General features: G+C 44.5%; 1 protein-coding gene across 2 annotated transcripts in view; it reads left to right on the plus strand.

Annotated features, from left to right (window-relative positions):
- The window catches only part of elmo3 (engulfment and cell motility 3), a 161,715-nt gene that overhangs the window by 101,916 nt on the left and 38,744 nt on the right, over positions 1 to 21,055 (plus strand). For both annotated transcript variants that reach the window (XM_073069708.1, XM_073069709.1), the window contains exons 12-15: positions 2,906 to 3,037; positions 5,735 to 5,839; positions 6,294 to 6,402; positions 10,406 to 10,542. In XM_073069708.1, the coding sequence (XP_072925809.1) occupies positions 2,906 to 3,037; positions 5,735 to 5,839; positions 6,294 to 6,402; positions 10,406 to 10,542 (483 nt within the window). The remainder of the gene's footprint in view (positions 1 to 2,905; positions 3,038 to 5,734; positions 5,840 to 6,293; positions 6,403 to 10,405; positions 10,543 to 21,055) is intronic.

Genomic DNA, 21,055 nt, shown 5'->3' on the forward strand with positions numbered 1-21,055 from the left:
TGTCCTAGCTTGCTTTCCTCCAGGATGTTCCATTGACTTCCAGTCTGATTTGCCACAATGTAGTTCTAAGCCATGTCACTAGTTGGCTCTGTCTGTAGTCTGACTCCCAACCCGAGCCTGTGTGCAGTCCACGGTGTCTACCAGCCAGTTCATGGAATGGACTTTTGCAAGGGAAAGCCCATCGAATAATGCTTCTTTAAACTGTCCAGTTTGCCCCAATTCATTCACAAGCTCTAGTCATCTATCTAAATCTATCTACGTTCCTCCGTAAGTTGTTATTAAATTGGCTTCCACTGCCTTTTCAGTCAGTACATTCTCATGAGAGGGGTGTCAGAGACAAGAGGTCATAAGTGAGAGGAAAGAGTTTTGAAGGAGATCTGAGGGGAAGATTGTTTTTATTACACAGGACAGTTGATATCAAAGGAGCATGCTGCCAGAGGAGATGGTGGAATCAGAAAGAGCTATTGTGTTTAAAGCAGTTAGACAGACACTTCATTAGGCAAGGCGTAGACAAATATGATCCTAATAAGGGCGAACGGGATTAGAACCATAGAACATTACAGCACAGAAACAGGCCTTTTGGCCCTTCTTGGCTGTGCTGAACCATTTTTCTGCCTAGTCCCACTGACCTGCACCTGGCCCATATCCCTCCATACACCTCTCATCCATGTACCTGTCCAAGTTTTTCTTAAATGTTAAAAGTGAGCCCGCATTTACCACTTCATCTGGCAGCTCATTCCACACTCCCACCACTCTCTGTGTGAAGAAGCCCCACCCCAATGTTCCCTTTAAACTTTTCCCCCTTCACCCTTAACCCATGTCCTCTGTTTTTTGTTCTCCCCTAGCCTCAGTGGAAAAAGCCTGCTTGCATTCACTCTATCTATACCCATCATAATTTTATACACCTCTATCAAATCTCCCCTCATTCTTCTGCACTCCGGGGAATAAAGTCCTAACCTATTCAATCTTTCTCTGTAACTCAGTTTCTCAAGTCCTGGCAACATCCTTGTAAACCTTCTCTGCACTCTTTCAACCTTATTAATATCCTTCCTGTAATTTGGTGAGCAAAACTGCACACAATACTCCAAATTTGGCCTCACCAATGTCTTATACAGCCTCACCATAACATTCCAACTCTTATATTCAGTACTTTGATTTATAAAGGACAATGTACCAAAAGCTCTCTTTACGACCCTATCTAACTGTGATGTTACTTTTAGGGAATTTTGTATCTGTATTCCTAGATCCCTCTGTTCTACTGCACTCCTCAGTGTCCTACCATTTACCTTGTATGTTCTACCTTGGTTTCTCCTTCTAAAGTGCAATACCTCACATTTGTCTGTATTAAAATCCATCTGCCATTTTTCAGCCCATTTTTCCAGCTGGTCCAGATCCCTCTGCAAGCTTTGAAAACCTTCCTCACTGTCTACTACACCTCCAATCTTTGTATCATCAGCAATTTACCACATTATCATCCAGATCATTGATATAGATGACAAATAACAATGGACCCAGCACTGATCCCTGTGGCACACCACTAGTCACAGGCCTCCACTCAAAGAAGCAATCTTCCACTACCACTCTCTGACTTCTCCCATTGAGCCAATGTCTAATCCAATTTACTACCTCACCATGTATACCTAGTGACTGAATCTTCCTAACTAACCTCCCATGCGGGACCTTGTCAAAGGCCTTACTGAAGTCCATGTAGACAACATCCGTTGCCTTCCCTTCATCAACTTTCCTGGTAACTTCCTCAAAAAACTCTTAATAGATTGGTTAAACATAACCTACCACGCACAAGGCTGTGTTGACTCTCCCTAGTAAGTCCCTGTCTATCTAAATACTTGTAGATCCTATCTTTTAGTACTCCTTCCAATAATTTACCTACTACCAACGTCAAACTTACTGGCCTATAATTTCCCGGATTACTTTTAGAGCCTTTTTTAAACAACGGAACAACATGAGCTATCCTCCAATCCTCCGGCACCTCACTTGTAGATACCGACATTTTAAATATATCTGCCAGGGCCCCTGCAATTTCAACACTAGTCTCCTTCAAGGTCCGAGGGAATACCTTGTCAGGTCCTGGGGATTTATCTACTCTGATTTGCCTCAAGATAGCAAGCACCTCCTCCTCTTCAATCTGTATAGGTTCCATGACCTCACTACTTGTTTGCCTTATTTCCATTGACTCCTTGTCAGTTTCTTTAGTAAGTACAGACTCAAAAAAACCCATTTAAGATCTCCCCCATTTCTTTTGGTTCCATGCATAGCCGACCACTCTGATTAAAGTGGTTTGATAGAGTAGATCGATAAAGTGATTGGTATAGACGTAGTGGGCCAAGGGGCCTATTTCTGTGTTGTACAACTTTATGATTATGACTCCCAAATAAAGCAACCCTGTGCTCTTATAAAGAGTTCTCCACATCTCTTCTCTCTTGTTCTTTTGCCAATTATCTTAAAAATGTACATCAAGTGAAATTGCATGGCAAAAGGCCCTTCGGCCCACCATGTCTGGGTTGATCAACCAGTCATTTCCACCATTCCTACACTCGTCCCACATTCCCATCAAACCCCCCTCTCCCCACCCCAGATTTTATCATTGGCCTACATACGATGGGAGTTTTCAAAGACCTTCTCTCAGAGAAGTTGGAAATCAAACATTTTAAGTTGTAGAGAAAGGGGAGAGATGAAGTGAACTCCTTGAACAAGGTCCTTTTATGTAAGAGTTTCAATGGCATAAGCAGGCAATTTTTAAAATTTATAAAAAGTTAGTTGATTCCAAGTGCAAGATGTCCAACTCTGTCGCTGCATTAGTGCTGACTCCTCAGCCACATCAGTCTGAAATTCACAGAGGTCTGCCCTGACTTTTTAAAAGAACTTCTCATTTATTCCCTTGCAGGAGCAGAGGGATATGATACACAGTCTGCGCCAAACAGCCTTTGAGTCCGACGCAGACACATCGTCTGGGAACTTCAACACGGACCGGAGAAAATCTTTGTACGCCAGGGAGTTCAAGAGGCTCGGCTTCCCTGTGAGTTGACACAGGCTCCTGTGCCTTTTGGTCGGTTATATATTGTCTCCCAATTATTGTCCTAACAAACACTCTGAGGCACTTTCAGAAAGTGTCATTTTAGGCCATTCACTTTTGGGTTTAGTGTAAATAAATCTGCCATAACACACATACACAATGCTAGAAGAACTCAGCCAGTCAGACAGCATCTATTGAGAGGAATAAACAGTCAATGTTTTGGAGCAAGTCCCTTCAATCAGGCCCCAGACTCTACCAGCCACTTCCTTCTTCATCTGCATGTATAGTGGTGGCCCCCAGTCACATCCACCCCAAAATATATTGCAGCAAAGAGAGATAAAGGCATCTAATCACTGAGAGGGTCCAATCTGCCTCGAGGCTGGTTAGAAAGTCTTGTTTATTTTGCGTATTTAAAAAAACTAGTTCCATTTTATAAAACAAGTAGATGCTTAGGCAGTGAATTATTATCAATAATTTTTTTCATAGATGTTACCATTTTAAATTGTGTTGAGTGTTGAGCTATCCATTTGTGTCACTTCTACGTTCCTGTGACCCACTCCTGTAGTCAAGAGAATTGTAAAGCACAGAAGCAGGTCTGCCTCACTGAGCACCCATCTACACACACAAAACGCTGGAGGAACTCAGAAAACCAGGCGGTATCTATGGAAAAGAGTGCACAGTTGACATTTCAGCCAGAGACCCTTCATCAGGACAGGAAAGAAAGAGGAGGTCAGAGTAAGAAAATGGTGGGGGGAGTGGGGGAAGAAGAAAAAGGTGAGAGGTGATCGGTGAAACCTGAAGAGGGAGAGGTGTGAAGTAAAGAGCTAGGGACTCAATTAGTGAAAGAGAGAAACGGCTGCGGAAGACAGAATCTGATAGGAGACCATGGAAGAAAGGGAAGCGGAGGAGCACCAGAGGGAGGTTATGGGCAGATAAGAGAGGGGAATGGTGAAAATGGGGGGGGGGGGGCGGGGGGGGGGGGTGGAATTACCAGAACTTCAAGTTGTTTATGCCATCAGGTTAGAGGCTACTCAGATGAAATATAAAGTTTTGTTCCTTCAACCTGAGTGTGCCCTCCAATTACGACAGTAGAGGAAGCCATGGACTGGCAAGTTGCAATGGGAATGGGAAATAGAATTGAAATGGTTGGCTACCAGGAGATCCCCACCTCCACTATCAACGCTACCCTCAGCTGCATCTCTTCCATTTCCCGCATGTCTGCCTTCACTGCATCCTCCCACTACCCCACCAGGGATAGGGTTCCTCTTGCCCTCACTTCCCACATCAGTAACCTCTGCATCCAGCACATAATTCTCCGTAACTTCCACCATCTCCAACAGGACTCCATCACCAAGGTTGTCTTTCCCTCGCCCCCACTTTCATCTTTTCGCAGGGATTGCTCCCTACGCGAGTCCCTTGTCCATTCGTCGCACCCCACTGATCTCCCTCCTGGCACTTATCCTTGCAAGCGGAACAAGTGCCACACCTGCCCCTACATGTCCTCCCTCACTACCATTCACAGCCACAACTGTTCTTCTAGGTGAGGCGACACTTCACCTGTGAGTCTGTTGTGGTCAGCTACCATTTTGGGTGCTCCTGGTGTGGCTTTCTGTATATCAGTGAGATCCATCATAGATTGGGAGACCGCTTCACTGAGCACCTTCGCATCTTGTATTCTGTCTGGGTAGCCTCCAAACTGATATCATGAACATAGAGTTCTTGAACTTCTGGCAATTGCCTCCCCCCCCACTCCCCTCACCATCCCATTCCCATTTCCCTTTCTCACTCTATCTTCTTACCTACCTATCACCTCCCTCTGTTGCTCCTCCCCTTCCCTTTTTTCCATGGTCTTCTACCCTCTCTTATCAGATTCCCCCTTCTCCAGTCCTTTATCTCTTTTACCTATCAACTTCCCAGCTCTTTACTGCACCCCTTCCTCTCTCCTTGTTTCACCTATCACCTACCGCCTTGTACTTCTTCCTCCCCTCCCTCCACTTTCTTGCTCTAACTTCTCATCATTTTTTCCAGTCATGATGAAGGGTCTTGGCCCAAAATGTCAACTTTTCTTTGGATACTGCCTGGCCTGCTGAGTTCCTCCAACATTTTGTTTGTGTTGCTTGGATTTCCAGCCTCTGTGGATTTTCTCGTATTTGTGCTAAACATCTACCCGAAGCATGTTTACCACCATAGTCTTCTATGCCTTGACAATTCGGTTACCTATCAAGATATTTCTCAGATCTCTGCCTCCACCACTCTATCAGGCAATGCATTCCTTTCTACCACCTTCTGGGTGAAAGTATTCTTCCTTGTACCCCTTCTAAGTCACATTCTCCTTACTTTACCTAATAAAGTGGCCACTGAGTGTATATGTCCATGGTCTTCTATTCCTGTAGCCCACTCACTTCAAGGTTTGATATATTGTGCATTCACAGATGCTCTTCTGCACACGACTGTTGTAACACGAGTTTATTTGAGTTACTTTCACCTCCCTGTCAGCATAAACCAGTCTGGCCATTCTCCTCTGACCTCCTTCATTAACCTGGTGGCCATCTTCTGCTCATCACAAAAGCCAGAACTCATCAGTCCCCTGCCTCTGGCCATTGTTTATCAGTTCTTTGCTGTCAGCAATATACAACTGCAAACAGAGGTTCATTGGAAAGTCCTAGATTCCTGACAGTAACTGTTGCCTTTCCCCTCTAGAACAATGCCAATCCCTCACTAGACTTCAGCCGAACTCCTCCTGGACTCCTGCCTCTAGATAACATGATCTACTTTGCTTCCCACCATTCTGACGCCTACAATCGGGTAAGTTGGCAACATCTGACCGAATTCTCCAAAATCACTGACTTCAATGCATGTCTGCAGAAATGCTGGTTGGGGTCACAATCGCTTCTGGCTTGGTCCCATTTTCCTTCACTCCCCTCTTCGCAAGCAGGCATTCTCACCTGAGAGAGGCTGCACTCTTCCACCCAGCTTATTGGTTAGTACTGTCCTGTTTTCTGACCAGGTCCAGTAGATGTGCTTCTTGCTGCTAATGACAACCAAACCTTCTTGGCAGAGTCGCAACCTAACAGTTTCAGGACCAGACCAGGTCTCAGTAACTAATCTTTCTTTCTCTCCATCTCCTGCTCCCCTTCTCACTCCACCCTCCTCTCCCCACTCCTCCCTCCCCACTCCACCCTCCCCTCCCCCTCCACCCTCCACACTTCAACCTCCCTTCAACCCCCTCCATCCCACTGCTCTCTCTCCCAATTAACAGTTTGTTCTGGAGAACAGCAGCCGAGAAGACAAGCACGAGTGTCCCTTTGGTCGTGGGAGTATTCAGCTCACCAGCATTCTCTGTGAGATACTGAAGATTGGAGACCCACGTGAGTTTATTCAGCCTCCTTTGTTGCTGTCTGTTATCTGATTTTAAAAGAACAGTCTTGTTCCTATGGAAACTATGGAATACGACCTCTGTGAGGCTGTCATCCTCCTTGAACCTGACTGGTAATGCTCAGAAATGTCACCAAGCTCCATCCTGATTAACTATTGGTTGGCTTCTCTCTGGATTACTGATCTGGTTGCCATGTTAACTGCAAACTCTGTAAGTCTGATTCATCCATCCTTGTGTACTCCTTGAACCAAGTAATGAGTTGATCAGTTACTGCACTGAAAATTGCCCTGGAACGTCACACCTCTCTCACAAAGGGAGATTGATGTGGTTATTTGATGTCATCCAGGCCAGCCCCAGTACATCACTGCAGACATTCCCTAGGGCAGTGTCAGCTGATTCATCAGGTCCAAAGTGATGATGATTGCACAAGGTTCAGTTCCTTTTGTAGATCTTTAGCAAACAATGCCTGTACGCAACATGACCTAGACAACGTTGAGATGTGGGTTATGTATAGTGTGTGCCAGGCAGTGGCCATCTCCAACAAGAGTTGTTATTAATCTAATCTGTAACCATCCACCCCTGGCCTTTCAACTGGAGTCCCAACCATCTGCATCCTGGTGATCACCACTAACCAGAAACTCAACGAGACCAGCCACGTGAATACTATGACTATAAAATCAGGCCGGGGATGGGTACTCGCTGCAGTTTGTAACTTAACCCGGCACCCCAAAGCCTTTCCACCTTCCTTCCATCAGACAAGTGATACGAAGCTCTTCTGCCCGGTTGAGTACAGCTTCAACCATTCACCAGAAACTCGATGCCATCCAAGAAAAAGCAGCCTGCTTAAATGACACCCCAGCCATTGCATGACCTCCCATTCCAACCCCACAAACACTTATTCCCTCCGCCTCAGTGTGTCATGTACAAAATGCACTGCAGGTGCTCACCTCAGCTATTACTACAGCACCTCCCAAACCTGACAACTTCTACCAGCGTGGAGGACAAGGACAGCAGAAGCACACGATTGCCCACCACTGGCAGGTTCCAAGCCACACACCATTGTTCTTCATCATCGCCGGGTCGGAATCCTGGAACCCCCTTCCCCACCAGCACTCTGGGAGCACTTCTCAGTTCGAGAAGGCAGGGTAGTCAGTAAGCATTGAACATAGAACATTACAGCACAGTTCAGGCCCTTCCTGCAGATAAATCTAACCCTTCCCTCCTACATAGCCCTGCATTTTGTTATTATCCCTGTGTCTATGTAAGTTTCTTAAAGGTCCCTACTGTGTCTGCCTCTACTACCACCCCTAGCAGAGCATTCCACATACCCATACTTTTTGGTTTAAAAAAAAATCTTGGCTCTGACATTCCACCGTCCCAACCCACCGACTAGACTGTCCACCATAAAATTATGCCACCTCATATTAGCCTTTTCTGTCCTGGGGAAAATGTCTCTGGCTGGCCACTCAATCTATGCATCTTATCATCTTTTACATCTTGATGCAGTGGGGGAGAGGTGAATGCAAAATATTCCAAGTGTGGGTGGTTCCAATGACGTCATCGTTGAGAATGGCAGCTTAAGTCACTAGCTCCTCCGGAAAAACGCGTATTAAGCCCCGTTATTCCATCAAATATAATATTTTTCGAAAAATATTTGAACTGAAAAGAGGGGCAAGAATGGGGAAAAGGAACAGAAATTAAAAAAGCGACACTGCAGAGCCTGCGTCCGAGAGGAGTGCAGCGAGCGGCTCTCCGACCCGACCGCGTGCGAGCGAGTCGGGCGCTGGGCCTCGTTCAGGCGAGGCGGCGAATATCTTCGAAATCCTGAAAGAAATAATGGAGGTCCAGAAAGAAATAAAGCAGCAGCTCCGGGATATTAAGGCAGAGCTCGCCAGCGTTAATCAAAAAATAGCGGTGGCAGAGACTCGAATCGAGAAAATGGAAGATCACATTCAAAACATGGAACGGATACTGAGTAAGACAATAAAAATATTACATCACCAAGAAGATAAACTGCTTGACCTGGAGGGAAGATCATGGCGGAAAAATATCAGAATCTACAACGTTCCCGGAGGAGCGGAGGGCTCGTCTATGACGGAGTTTGTCGAAAAGCTACTGCGGGACGCGCTGGATATTCCCTCGGTTATGAAGCTGGAAATCGAGAGGACGCACTGCGCGCTGGTTCCGAAACCTACCCAGGACAGAAAGCCACACTCTATAATAATTAAATTCCTTTGGTACAGATTCTACAAAGGGCCTGGGGTAAGAAGAGAGTGTTTTGCGATGATAAATTAATATATTTCAACCAAGATTACCCCCCCCCCCCCCACAGTCCTGCAGAAACACAAAGAATACTCTGAAGTAAAGCGAGTACTAAAGCAAAATAAGATTAGATTTCAAACTCCGTACCCTGCTAAACTTCAAGTGTTTTATGACAATGGGATGCGGTTGTACCAGACGGTGGAATAGGCGACTACAGACATGAAAGCCAGAGGTTTGCCCGTCAGTGTCACCAAAATGAGGGAAAGCCTGACTGAGGAACTGTCCCGCTCCGCTTGGGAAATAGTGTGAGAATCGAGAAGGCAGGAGACGGGAGGAGGCCGAGAGAAATATATCAGGAAAGACAGGGAGTTTCCCAAAGACAGTCCTCACCCCCTTCAGAAGAGCCATAAGGTTTAGCTAACTTTAAAAATGTTGAGAAGCTAAATGAAAGCAAAAGTACACGGTGATATACCTATCTCGAGAAATACTTATTATAATGTGGATTTTATATTACTTAGTTGTTATTCTTTATTCGCTCACTTACTCCTTTTTCCCCATCAAAATGAGAATATGTATATATATATTGCCATTTATGTTATTAGCTGCGTTTCTTGGTTCTTATTTGTTCAGGGAGTAGATCGATTAAGTTTTATTCTAATTTCAATGGTACATTGACAGATAAATACAGATGGCTAAGGACAAGGTAAAATTCATTTCTTTTAATTTCAATGGGCTATTAAATCCAATCAAACGTAAGAGAATTTTATCAAATTTGGAACAATTTGATTCATACTGGGGAAAATAGTTTAACTAAATAATGCCTCATAGGCCTGACTTTATTCTCACAAATCAATGAATCTGTTGTAAAAACAAAAGATCACTCCCTACTTGTACATAGTTCTTCCCTTTTGCTTGTTTTTTCTCTCCACTCTTTTCTATAAGTGTGTACGTCAGATAAATACTTTGTGGAGATTTGTGATATATATGATTATATGATATATAGGTACAATGTCTGAAACACATCTTATGGAAATGTTTGTTTGATGATGAGCTTCAATAAAAAAATAAATTACAAAAAAAAATTCCAAGTGTGGTCTAACCAGGGTTTTATAAAGCTGCAACATTACCTTGTGGCTCTTGAATTAATTCCCCTGACTTATGAAGACCAATATGCCATAAATCTTCTTAGCCCTATCAAATCCGTTCCTCCACATTTTGTACCCTGCAGAAGCCATTTACATCATTATTGGTCAGTTGTATCCCTACCATCTCCAATATGGAGTTTATTAAATGCAGGCTCTGTAACAGAGTTAGATCTTGATTCTAAAGGCTTTCATTCCTCACTGAGGATTTGAACTCTGAAGTGAGGATAAATGTGTTTAATTGAATTTGGATTGAAACTTAAACCATTGTGATCTGAACACTTCCCCGGCCCAACAGCCTCTCACACTCCACCTTCCTGGTTTGGCTTGCTACATGGAGCAGGCTTCCATAACTACAAGACCTGTGTTCTGACCATCAGGATACCTAGAGCTTGATCATCACTTAAACAAGCATAACTGTTCATTCTCATACCTTACAAATATTCCCACTGACACCTCCCAACTCTACCTCCCTTGCAGAACTTCGGGACGATTCTCAGTGACAGCATGTGACCTCTGTGTGTGTGTGTGTGTGTGTGTGTATGTATGGTTATGATATCTTCCCATAGCATCTTGTACTCTCCTCCGCAGCATCGGAAACAGGGCAGGACTTCTACCCCATGTTCTTTGCCCAGGACAGGGTTTTCGAAGAGTTCTTCTGTATTTGCATCCAGCTGCTGAACAAGACCTGGAAGGAGATGCGGGCCACCCAAGAAGATTTTGATAAGGTAACCCATCCAACTATCTAAGAAGGACAGAGGAAGATAGGGCTAGTGGCCTCCATCTGCATTCTCCTGATGTGTTATTGAATGGAGGGGAGTGGCTTTGGATGGTCATGTGATGACTCCCAGGCAACATGCACAGAAACACTACATACGAGGCTTCCTGTTCCTCAGGAGTCCAAACCACGGGTTTTTAGAGAAAACTAACTATATCCTGCGAGTTCACCTGGATTCCCGGAAATCTAGTTCGGCAGAAGGTGCTGCTGAGATGGGCTGACAATTTTACAAATGGTATGTGATCACAATGAACAGGGGAATAATTGAATGTGCTCATATTTGTCCCTCTGTGCTACAATATTGGGTAACTGGTGGGGAAAAAATCTGAGAATCAGTGGTTCCCCATGCTTTTTGCTTTGAGCTACTTTTGCTTGTTTCATTGGTCATAATGAAGGGTCTCGGCTTGAAATGTCGGCTCTTCATTCCATTCCATAGATGCTGGCTAATGCGCTAAGTACCTCCAACATTTTATGTGTGTGGCTCTGGATTTCCAGCATCTGCAGAATCTCTTGTGTTTATGATTTTGCCATGGCCTAGTGGATAAGGCATTGGACTAGTAATCTGAAGGTCACTGGTCTGAGCCTCAGCTGAGGCGGCGTGTTTGTGTCCTTGAGCAAGGCACTTAATAACACATTGCTCTGCGACGACACTGATGCCAAGCTGCTTGGGTCTTAGTGCCCTTCCCTTGGACAACATCGGTGGCGTGAAGAGTTGAAGGCCTGCAGCTTGGGCAACTGCCGGACTCCCATACAACCCTGCCCAGGCCTGCACCCTGGAAACCTTCCAAGGCGCAAATCCATGGTCTCATGAGACTAACGGATGCCTATCTCTTCCTCCTCCACTTCATTCCTCTCCCCTCAACATCTCCTTTATCCTCTTTCACTCTATAGGCACAATAGGCTGTCCCCGTAACCATGAACACCTGCCAATGAGCTTGTTGATCAGCCAGCTGGCCAGCAGTGTTCAGATCGCTGTTGGCACAGTCTTCCCCGTGCAAAGGATAAGTCAGCAACCAGCTGTGCTGTGGAAAATGGGATAATTCTGCTCCTGTGCGCAGAATGGAGAAACGAGACTGCAGTTGCTAGAATCGGGAACAACATACAGATCTGCTGCAAGAGCTCAGTTGAAGTCTACGATCTAATGGCAGAGATTTTGAGTTTACCCATTTTAGCTAACCCTTTATTTTCTCCTACTCGAGCCTTCCCCCCACCCCCTGATCTTCCTCCAGTCCTCCCATCTTTGTCTCCTTTTGCTTACACCCTCCAGTTTCCCTTCATCTGGTTTCCCCCCCCCCCCTCCCCAGGTTCCATTCACCCACAACAAACACAGAGTTCACTCACAGGTTCCCTGCCTACACCACCCCCTCCCAATCTGGTTCTGGTTTCATCTGTCGTTCATCTCTCCCCTATTGCTTCAAGATGTACAAGATAATAAAAGGCACAGATCGACTGGACAGCTGGAAACTTTTTCCTAGGGTGGAAATGGTTAATATGAGGAGGTATAATTTTCAGGTGATTGGTGGAAAGTATGATGGGGATGTGAAAGGTAAGTTTTTATACAAACAGTGTAAACGTGGAACGTGGTGGTAGAGGCCGATACATTGGGAATATTTCAGGAACTCTTAGGCACGTGAATGGAGGGCTATGAAGTGTTACACTGATGTTGGAGTCGGTTAAAAGGTTGGCTGAACCTGTACTAGGAAACAGAACATAGAAGATTACCACATAGTACAGGTTTATAATTGCCAGGGTTATCCCTGCTCACTTTCTTGAGCATTTTCTGCACTTCAGTGTTCCATGTTCTGTGTTTCTGATTCTAACCTCCTTATCAAAGTCCCACACCAGTAGCTCTTTGTGTTCCTGCTTATCTGCCTTCATCCTCTGTCTCTACTGTGTGCACTCACATCCCTCACCTGCTTTTCCCTCTTCTTTCCTCTTCCCTCTCTCACTATGCCTTTATCTATCATTCAGCAGCCACAGCTGATCCCCTTCTCCCTTCCCCTACCTGCCTGCCATCTTACACCCACCTCAGTCCTTCTTCACCACTCCTCTTTATACTGGTCATCTCTTCTCTGCACACTTAGACTCCCCACAAGACAAAACGAGGCAATTCCTCCTTCCATTAACCCACCCCTCCCCCAAATATATGTGTGTGTATATACACACACACACACACACACACACACACACACACACACACACACACACACACACACACACACACACACACACACACACACACACACACACACACACACCTTTGATCCACTGAGTTTTCCCAGCAGACTGGTTTGTTGCTAGTGCTGATACCATCACATGGCAGGATCAATCCTGCCCATGCCCTGGTGCTTTCTGACCATGCTGTGTTGTAATCCAGGCCCTATTGGTTTATATTTTCATAAACCTTAGTTACAGATAATTAAACAGATTTTTAAATGGCTTTGCTTCTATTCTGATAGACAGTAGGCTCTATTGGCTTCAAGCCATGCAAATAGCTGATGAAGGTTCCAGTGACAGAGGATGGATAGGCCCAGGTTTGATTGGACAATTCCAGAACCTATTGTGCTGGGGATGTGCTTGTATCAGCATAGCCTGTGTTTTTGAGAGTCACTGCAGAGAAATTAATAAACTGCCTCCCGGAATGGTTTTATTTTAATCTCTTTTGACCTGCTGTGCTGGTGCAGTTACTGATGCACTGTAGTGCTTGATCTGTCTGGTTGGTGGAGAAGGTGGCAGACACTGCGCTGAACATGTCCTCTCCAGTCACTCACCGAGCAGCAAACATTACTCGAGCTGCAACTCCTGGCGAAAGTAGCAAGGTAAGGGGCAGAGAGGGGCAGCCCGGTCCATCACGCAGACCTGCCTCCATTGACTCATTCTATACTTTAGACTGCCTCGGGAAAGCAGGCAACATAATCACCCCACTTCCCTCTTCCATTAGGCAGAAGATAGAAAAGCTTGAAAGCATATACCACCAGGCTCAAGGACAGCTTCTATCCAGCTGTTCTTGGACTGCAATTGGAGTATTGTGAGCAGGTCTGGGCCCCTTATCTAAGAAAGGATGTGTTGGAGAGGGTCTAAATGAAGTTCGCGAGAATGATCCTGGGAATGAAAGAGATAGCATGTGAGGAGCGTTTGATGGCTCTGGGCTGTATTTGTTGGAGATTAGAAGAATAACGAGGGATTTCATTAAAAGCTATCGAATATTGAAAGGCCTAAATAGAATGGATATGGAGAGGATGCTTCCTATAGTGGGAAGTCTAGGACTAGAGGGCATAGCCTCAGAATAGAAGGATGCCCCTTTAGAACAGAGATGAGGAGGAATTTCTTTAGCCAGAGGGTGGTGAATCTATGAAATGCTCCAGATTCAGCTGTGGAGGCCAAGTCATTGGGTATATTTAAAACAGAGAGTAATAGTTTCTTGATTAGTAAGGGCATCAAAGGTTACAGGGAGAAGACAGGAAAATGGAGTTAAGAGGGATCATCCATGCCATGATGGAGTGTCAGAGCAGACTTGATGGGCAAAATGGCCTAATGCTGCTCCTAAGTCTTATAGTTATCAAATTCCTGAACAGTCCTCTCGTACAGTAAAGATGAACAGTTGTTCTCCCGGTATACCTTATTATGTTCCCTGCACTTATTTGTCTTTATTAGGCTTCCTTCCTCTCCAACCCTTGACCTTTCCCACCTACCTGACTTCACCTATCACCTCCCAACTACCCCCCTTCCCCTCCCCCCACCTTTTCATTCTGTCATCTGCCCTCTTCCTTTCCAGTCCTTGGCCCAAAATGTCAACTTGTTTATTCCTTTCCTGACCTGCTGAATTCCTCCAGTTATTTTATGTGTCTACCTGCACTGCCCTTTCCCTGTAACTGTGACACTATATTTTGCATTTTTTTTCACCTTTTGTTGTACCTCAATGTATTTATGTATAGCATGATCTGACAGGAAGGCAGGCAAGTTAACACATTTCACTGTATCTCAATACAGATTAAAATAATAAGACATAGGAGCTGAATTAGGCCAGTTGGCCCATTGAGTCTACTCCACTAGTTCATCATGGCTAATCCATTTTCCCTCTTGGCTCCAATTTCCTGCCTTCTCTCCTTATCTCTTCATGCCCTGACTAATCAAGAATCTATCAACCTCTCTCTTAAATGTACCCAATGACAGCCTCCACAGCCCCCTGTAGCAATGAATTGCACAGATTCATCACTCTCTGGCTCAAGAAGTTCCTCTTCATCTCCATTCTAAAAGGATACCCCTCTGTTCTGAGGTTGTATCCTCTGGTCTTAGACTCCCTCACCATAGGAAACATCCTCTCCACATCCACTCTGTCGATGCCTTTCAACATTCGACAAGCTTCAATGAGATCCCCCGCTCATTCTTCTGAATTCCAGTGAGTATGGGCCCAGAGCCATCAAACACTCTTCATATGACAAGCCTTTCGATCCTGGAATCATTTTCGTGAATCTCCTTTGAACCCTGCTAATAACCTGATTCCAGCTGCATTGATGCAGGTATTAAGTGGCTGGTGGTAAAAACTGATCTGCTTCAAAGATAATACAGGAATAGTCTTTCAGATTCCTTTGGATCCCAATATCCCACTCCAGAATTTCAAGCTTCACTCCTGAATGGTAATTTAGTGTCTGGAATCGTGCACCCATCACCCCAGATTGTAGTGTGAGTGAGGCCCTGTTTCAGCTGTTCACCTCTCCTATGGATCTCCCTAGACATGTCTGTTTCTCTCCAACTCCAAGTGGATTTGGATGCACCCTGTTTATGTTATTCAATGTGCTAACAGAAAGGATGGTGGACATCTGTGGCATTGCTTATGGTTAGTGTGCGAGCTGGGGTAAGCTTAATGTGTCGAATAGTTCAGGTACAACTGTGACTGATTCTACTTGTGCTGCCCTTTTAAGGATATTACTCATTTGGAGAAATTATATAAATCAATCCTGGGGTTTAGTGGAAGCTAACCATGTCCATGATGGAATGATAAAGCAGACTCAATGGGCCAGATGGCCAAATTTTGCTCCTACTATATGTTTTATGTTCAAGTTACTGTTGGCAAATGCTTCCCCAGGTTCACAGCTGTTGGATATGCCACATGCTATTTCTGCATGTAAACAGTGGATCCATTGTTGTATATTGGTTATAAAATGAAAGAAGCCTACAATATGAGTCTGTATTGTTCTAAGAACAAACACACAAGAAATTCTGCAGATCCAGAGCAACACACACAAAATGCTGGAGGAACTTAGCAGGTCAGGCAGCATCTATGGACAGGAATAAACAGTCAATATTTCAGCTCAAGACTACTCCACAGGACTTGTGAAGAATAGTCTTGGCTGAAACAGCGACCGTTCATTCCCCTCCATAGATGCAGCCTGACCTGATGAGTCCCTCCAGCACTTTGTATGTTTATCTAAGAACGATGCAGCATTCGCACTCCTTTGCAGAGTCCTGCACATCCTTTCCTTTCACATGCTGCTCCAATTCCCTATCAAAACGCTGCAATGAAACTTAACTCCTTCGCTTCCTAGCTGTGCTTTCTGAACCAGAGCTATTCAGTGTGTAAAGAAAATGTTTTTCCTCCTACTAATGTTAGCTTTTGGCCAATCATCTTCACTCTAAATCCTCTGGTTCTTGGCTCCTTCGTCCTTCTGTCAATGGGAAGAATCTGTCTGTAGCCCTCATAATTTTTAGTCTGTTATCTGATCCCCTCCGAACCTTCTCTGCATAGGACAATAACACTAGTCTCATCAGTCTATTCAATAACTAAAGTCCTTTATTCCATGAATCATTTGATCAATCACTTCTATGCCCTGGCTGTTCTTTCCTCAATGTATTATAAAGATTGTAATGTCTGGAGTGACATAGAGAGCTGGGCAACACGGGAAATGGCTCTGCAATTAATATATCTCATCTTTCACAATCTCAGAATGCACCGCCCCCCCCCCCCCCCCCCGGAATGCATTATAGCCAATCAGTTAATTCAACTTGGAAGGCAGGAAGTTTAGCAGCTGCTTTGTACTCAGCAAACTCCCCAAGAAACAAGGTAGTGCTGGTTGAGGAGTACTTATTGACCACAGGACATCCCTGGCTCCTTTTTGGAACTGAGCTGTGGGGCAGTGGTTTGAACCCTCATCCTGAAGGTGGTGCCTCTGACAGTGCAGTGCTCCTGTGGGAGAAGATTGGGTGACAGGCAGGAGGCCAAGAGTGGGAATAAAGGGGCCTTTTCTGGTTGGCTGCCAGTGGCTAATGGTGTTCTGCAGGGATCAATGTTCGCATCATAGGCCAATAATTTGGATGACAAAATTGGGTTTTGTGTTAACATTTGCAGATGATATGAAGATAGGTGGAAGGGAAAGTAGTGTTGGGAAGCAGAGTGTCTGTAGAAGGACTTGGATAGATTGGGAGAATAGGTGAAGAAGTGGGAGATGGAATATATTGTTGGGATATGTATGGTCATGCACTTTGGTAGAAAGAATAAGGCACAGCCTTTTCTAAATGGGGAGAAAATTGAGAAATCAGCGGTGCAGAGGGACTTCAGAGATCTCATGCAGGATTCTCTAAAGGTTAACTTGCAGGTTGAGTTGGTAAGGAAGGCAAGTACAATTTTAGCATTCATTTTGAGAAGACTGGAATATAAAAACAAGGATGTAATGCTGAAGCTTTATAAGACATTTGTCAGACTGCTATGTAGAGTATTGTAAGCAGTTCTGGGCTCCTTGAAAGGATGTGCTGGCATTACAGAGGGTCCAGAAGAGGTTCACTAGAATGATCCTGAGAATGAAAGGGTTAATGTATGAGGAGTGCTTGATGGCACTGGGCCAGTACTCGCAGGAGTTTGGAAGAACCAAGGGTGATCTCATTGAAATCTATTGAATATTGAAAGTCCTGGATAGAGTAGATCTGAAGAGGGTGTTTCCTATAGTGGGTGAGTCCAGCACCAGAGGGCACAGCCTCAGAATAGAAGGATGTCCCTTTAGAGCAGAGATGAGGAGAAATTTCTTTAGCCAGAGGGTGGTGAATCTGTGAAATTCATTGCCACAAATGGCTGTGGAGGCTGCCATCGGGTACATTTAAAGTGGAAGTTGATAGGTTCTTGATTAGCGAGGATGGCAAAGATTACAGGGAGAAAGCAGGAGAATGGGGTTGAAACGGGTAATAAATCAGTCATGGTGGAGTGGCAGAGCAGACTCATTGGGCCGAATGCTGCTCTTGTGTCAAATGGGCCTTCAGAATGCACTGGAGAGTGTAGACTCTGCACTCTGGAGTGGGGCTTGAATATCGATGTAGGGCAGAGTCTCCTGCTGAATCCAAGCTGACTAAGCCACTGCTTCCCTGTTGGATGAACTCACATTGAGGTGATTTAAGAGGACTTTGTTGAATGCCACTTGACTGTGCTGGGTCAAGTGGTGTGGAGAATCACTGTTGGGTGCGTTGGTTTCTAATCTCCAACTGATGGCATGAACATTGATTTCTCCAACTTCTAGAAATCTGTCCCTCTTCCCCCTTCTTTCTTTTAACATTCCATATTCTGACTCCCTCTCACCTCTTATCATCTCCTCACCTGCCCATCACCAGCTCTGGTGATCTGCCTCCTTCCCCTTCCCCATGGTCTGTTCTCCTCCCCTTTCAGATTCTTCCTTCTTCAGCCCTTCACCTCTTCCACCTATCATCCCCCCCCCCCGCTTCTTATTTCATCCCCACCTCACCTCATCTTAAATATCAACTGCCAGCCTTCCTCTCCCCCCACCTTCTTGTTCTGGCTTCTTCACCCTTCCTTTCCAGTCCTGATGAAGAGTGTTTTCCCAAGTTGTTGACTGTTTATTCCCTCCGAAAATGCTGCCAGACCTGGAGTTCCTCCGGCATTTGTGAGTGTTGCTCTGGATTTCCAGCATCTGCAGAATCCCTTGTGTGTCAGGAATGTTTGCTGCCTGAGGTTGTGAAACTTTCATCACTAGAATTTTCCTTTGACCTTCAGATGTTGCCACTACCAAGCAGTCTGATACACAATGGGTTAAAGTTAATCCCACGTCAAATAACATCAATTAAGAGGCAGCAGCTGCTCAGAACAGAAGGGGGCAGATGAGCATGTTAAAAAGGTTAATAGCTTGTGGCCTGCCACTGAGGCTTCCCACACAATGCAAGGCAGGTACCTTCCTGCATACAACCCCTTTACGGAAGCACATCAAGTGAGCAGGTGCAGATTTTATAGTGGGTCCTCTGGTGAGCTGGCTTCTGTGTTTCCCTCTGTCCTTGTGGAATGGCCCAGTAGATCAGTGTTTAGCTTTTTCTGAGCCTACCCTGGAGTAGATTTCTGAAGAGCTTCCTTCTGTCTGGTAAAGGGGAGTTGCTGGGGTGACTGAAAGTTTGGTCTGGGGACCTCCAACCTCGCAGGTGCACTGATTGTGAAGATGCTGGAAACTGGGTAAGAAACTCTTCAGGTAGGACACTGTTTGCTTTCAATTTCTCTCTGAAAGCACTGCAGGACACCCAAATCTGATCAGAGTTTTAATGTGCAGGATACTAACAACTTGGTGGCTGATTTTTGTTATCAATATCAGTTGGAAAGGTAGGGTGGAACTTATTTCAGATGAAAACATGAGAGACTGTACATGGTGGAATCTGGAGCACAGATGTCCCACAGGAATAACAGGTCGAGCAGCATCCATCCCAAAAAGTGAACAATTCCTTTCCTCCCACAGATGCTAGTAGACTCACTGAGTTCCTCCGGCAGATTGTTACTTAAAACAGAAATGCTTTCATGAAACAAGATCCACTTATGTTATCCTAAGCAGCACATGAGGTTTTCTGTACAGAATGTTTTGGAGCTCAGACACAGTGCATGTCCCCTGAATGTTGAACAGTGGGTGAAGTGCCATCTCCATGTGTTATGGAACTTGTACCAAATGAATTAAGATGTGGATCAGAAATAGAGCACTACTGCGTAAAAGGTCCATTCATTTTGTCCATGCCAAGCCCCATCAACCTACACTTGGACCCTAGCACTCCCATCCATGTACTTATCCAAATTTCCCTTAAATGTTGAAATCAAACCCACGTCCACTATTTATGCTGGCAGATCATTCCACACGCTCACCACCCTCTGATTGAAGTTCCCACTCATGTCCCTATTAAATATTTCATCTTTCACCCATAACCTATGACCTTCAGTTGTAGTCTCACCCAACCTCAGTGGAATAAGCCTGCTTGCATTTACCCTGTCTATACCCTCATCAGTTTGTATAGCTCTCTCAAATCTCCCCTCATTCTCCTACGCTCTAGGGAATGAAGTCCAAACTTATTCAACCTTTCCCTATAACTCAGGTTCTCAAATCCCGTCAACATCCTTGTTCACAGTTCAAAGTTCAAAGTAAGTTTATTATCAAAGTGCATATATGTCACCATATACAACCCTGAGATTCATTTTCTTTCAATAACTCAAATAACCATAATAGAGTCAATGAAAGACTGCACTAACAGGGTGGACAGCCAGTGTGCAAAAGACATCAAACTAAGCAAATATAAAAAGAAATAAATTAGTATAATAATAAATAAATAAGCAATAAATAGCGAAAATATGAGAGTCCTTGAAAGTGAGTTCATGGGTTAAAGATGGCATTGGAGCTGTGCTTATCCGTACAGTCACAAGTATAAAATGAGTAGAGCAGGGGCTAAGCCTGTATATTTTATCTGTACTCTTTTGAACTTTTTAATATCTTTCTATTAGGTAGTTGACCATAACTGGAATAAATACTTCAAATTAGGCCTCACCAGCATTTTACACAACTTCACCATAACATGATCTCTTTAAACTGGGCGATGCACAGAATGTAATGGATTGTCTACACCTGATGTTAAACCTGTGAATCTTCAGGCAGGTGTATGGGATGGTCTCCAACTCTCTCACACCAAGTAAAGAGCTGATAATCACAGAGTGGTACAGCATGAAACAGCCCAACGTGTCCATACCATTCATCCACCATCTATGCCATTCCTGTTTACCTACATTAGACCCATGTCCCATGCTGTGCCTAATTGAGTGTCTCAATGCCTCTTAAATGTAATATAACCATATAACAATTACAGCATGGAAACAGGCCATCTCAGACCTTCTAGTCCATGCCAAACACTTATTCTCACCTAGTCCCACCTACCTGCACTCAGCCCATAACCCTCCATTCCTTTCCTATCCATATACTTATCCAATTTTTTTAAGTGACAAAAATTGATTGTATTGTATCATTGTACAATGATTGTATCAGATTCCACCAGTTTCTCTCACAGCACATTTCAGATATCAATCACCCTCTATGTGTAAAAGAAGAACTTGCCCCTAACATTACCCTTAAATCTACTTAAAACCATGCTCCCTTGTTTTTGACGCTGGAAGAAGATTCTATCTATCCTGTTCATGCATTTCACGATCTTATACTTTTCTATGAGGTCAC

This window comes from Hemitrygon akajei, chromosome 17 (assembly GCF_048418815.1).
Source record: "Hemitrygon akajei chromosome 17, sHemAka1.3, whole genome shotgun sequence".
Lineage (NCBI taxonomy): Eukaryota > Metazoa > Chordata > Chondrichthyes > Myliobatiformes > Dasyatidae > Hemitrygon > Hemitrygon akajei.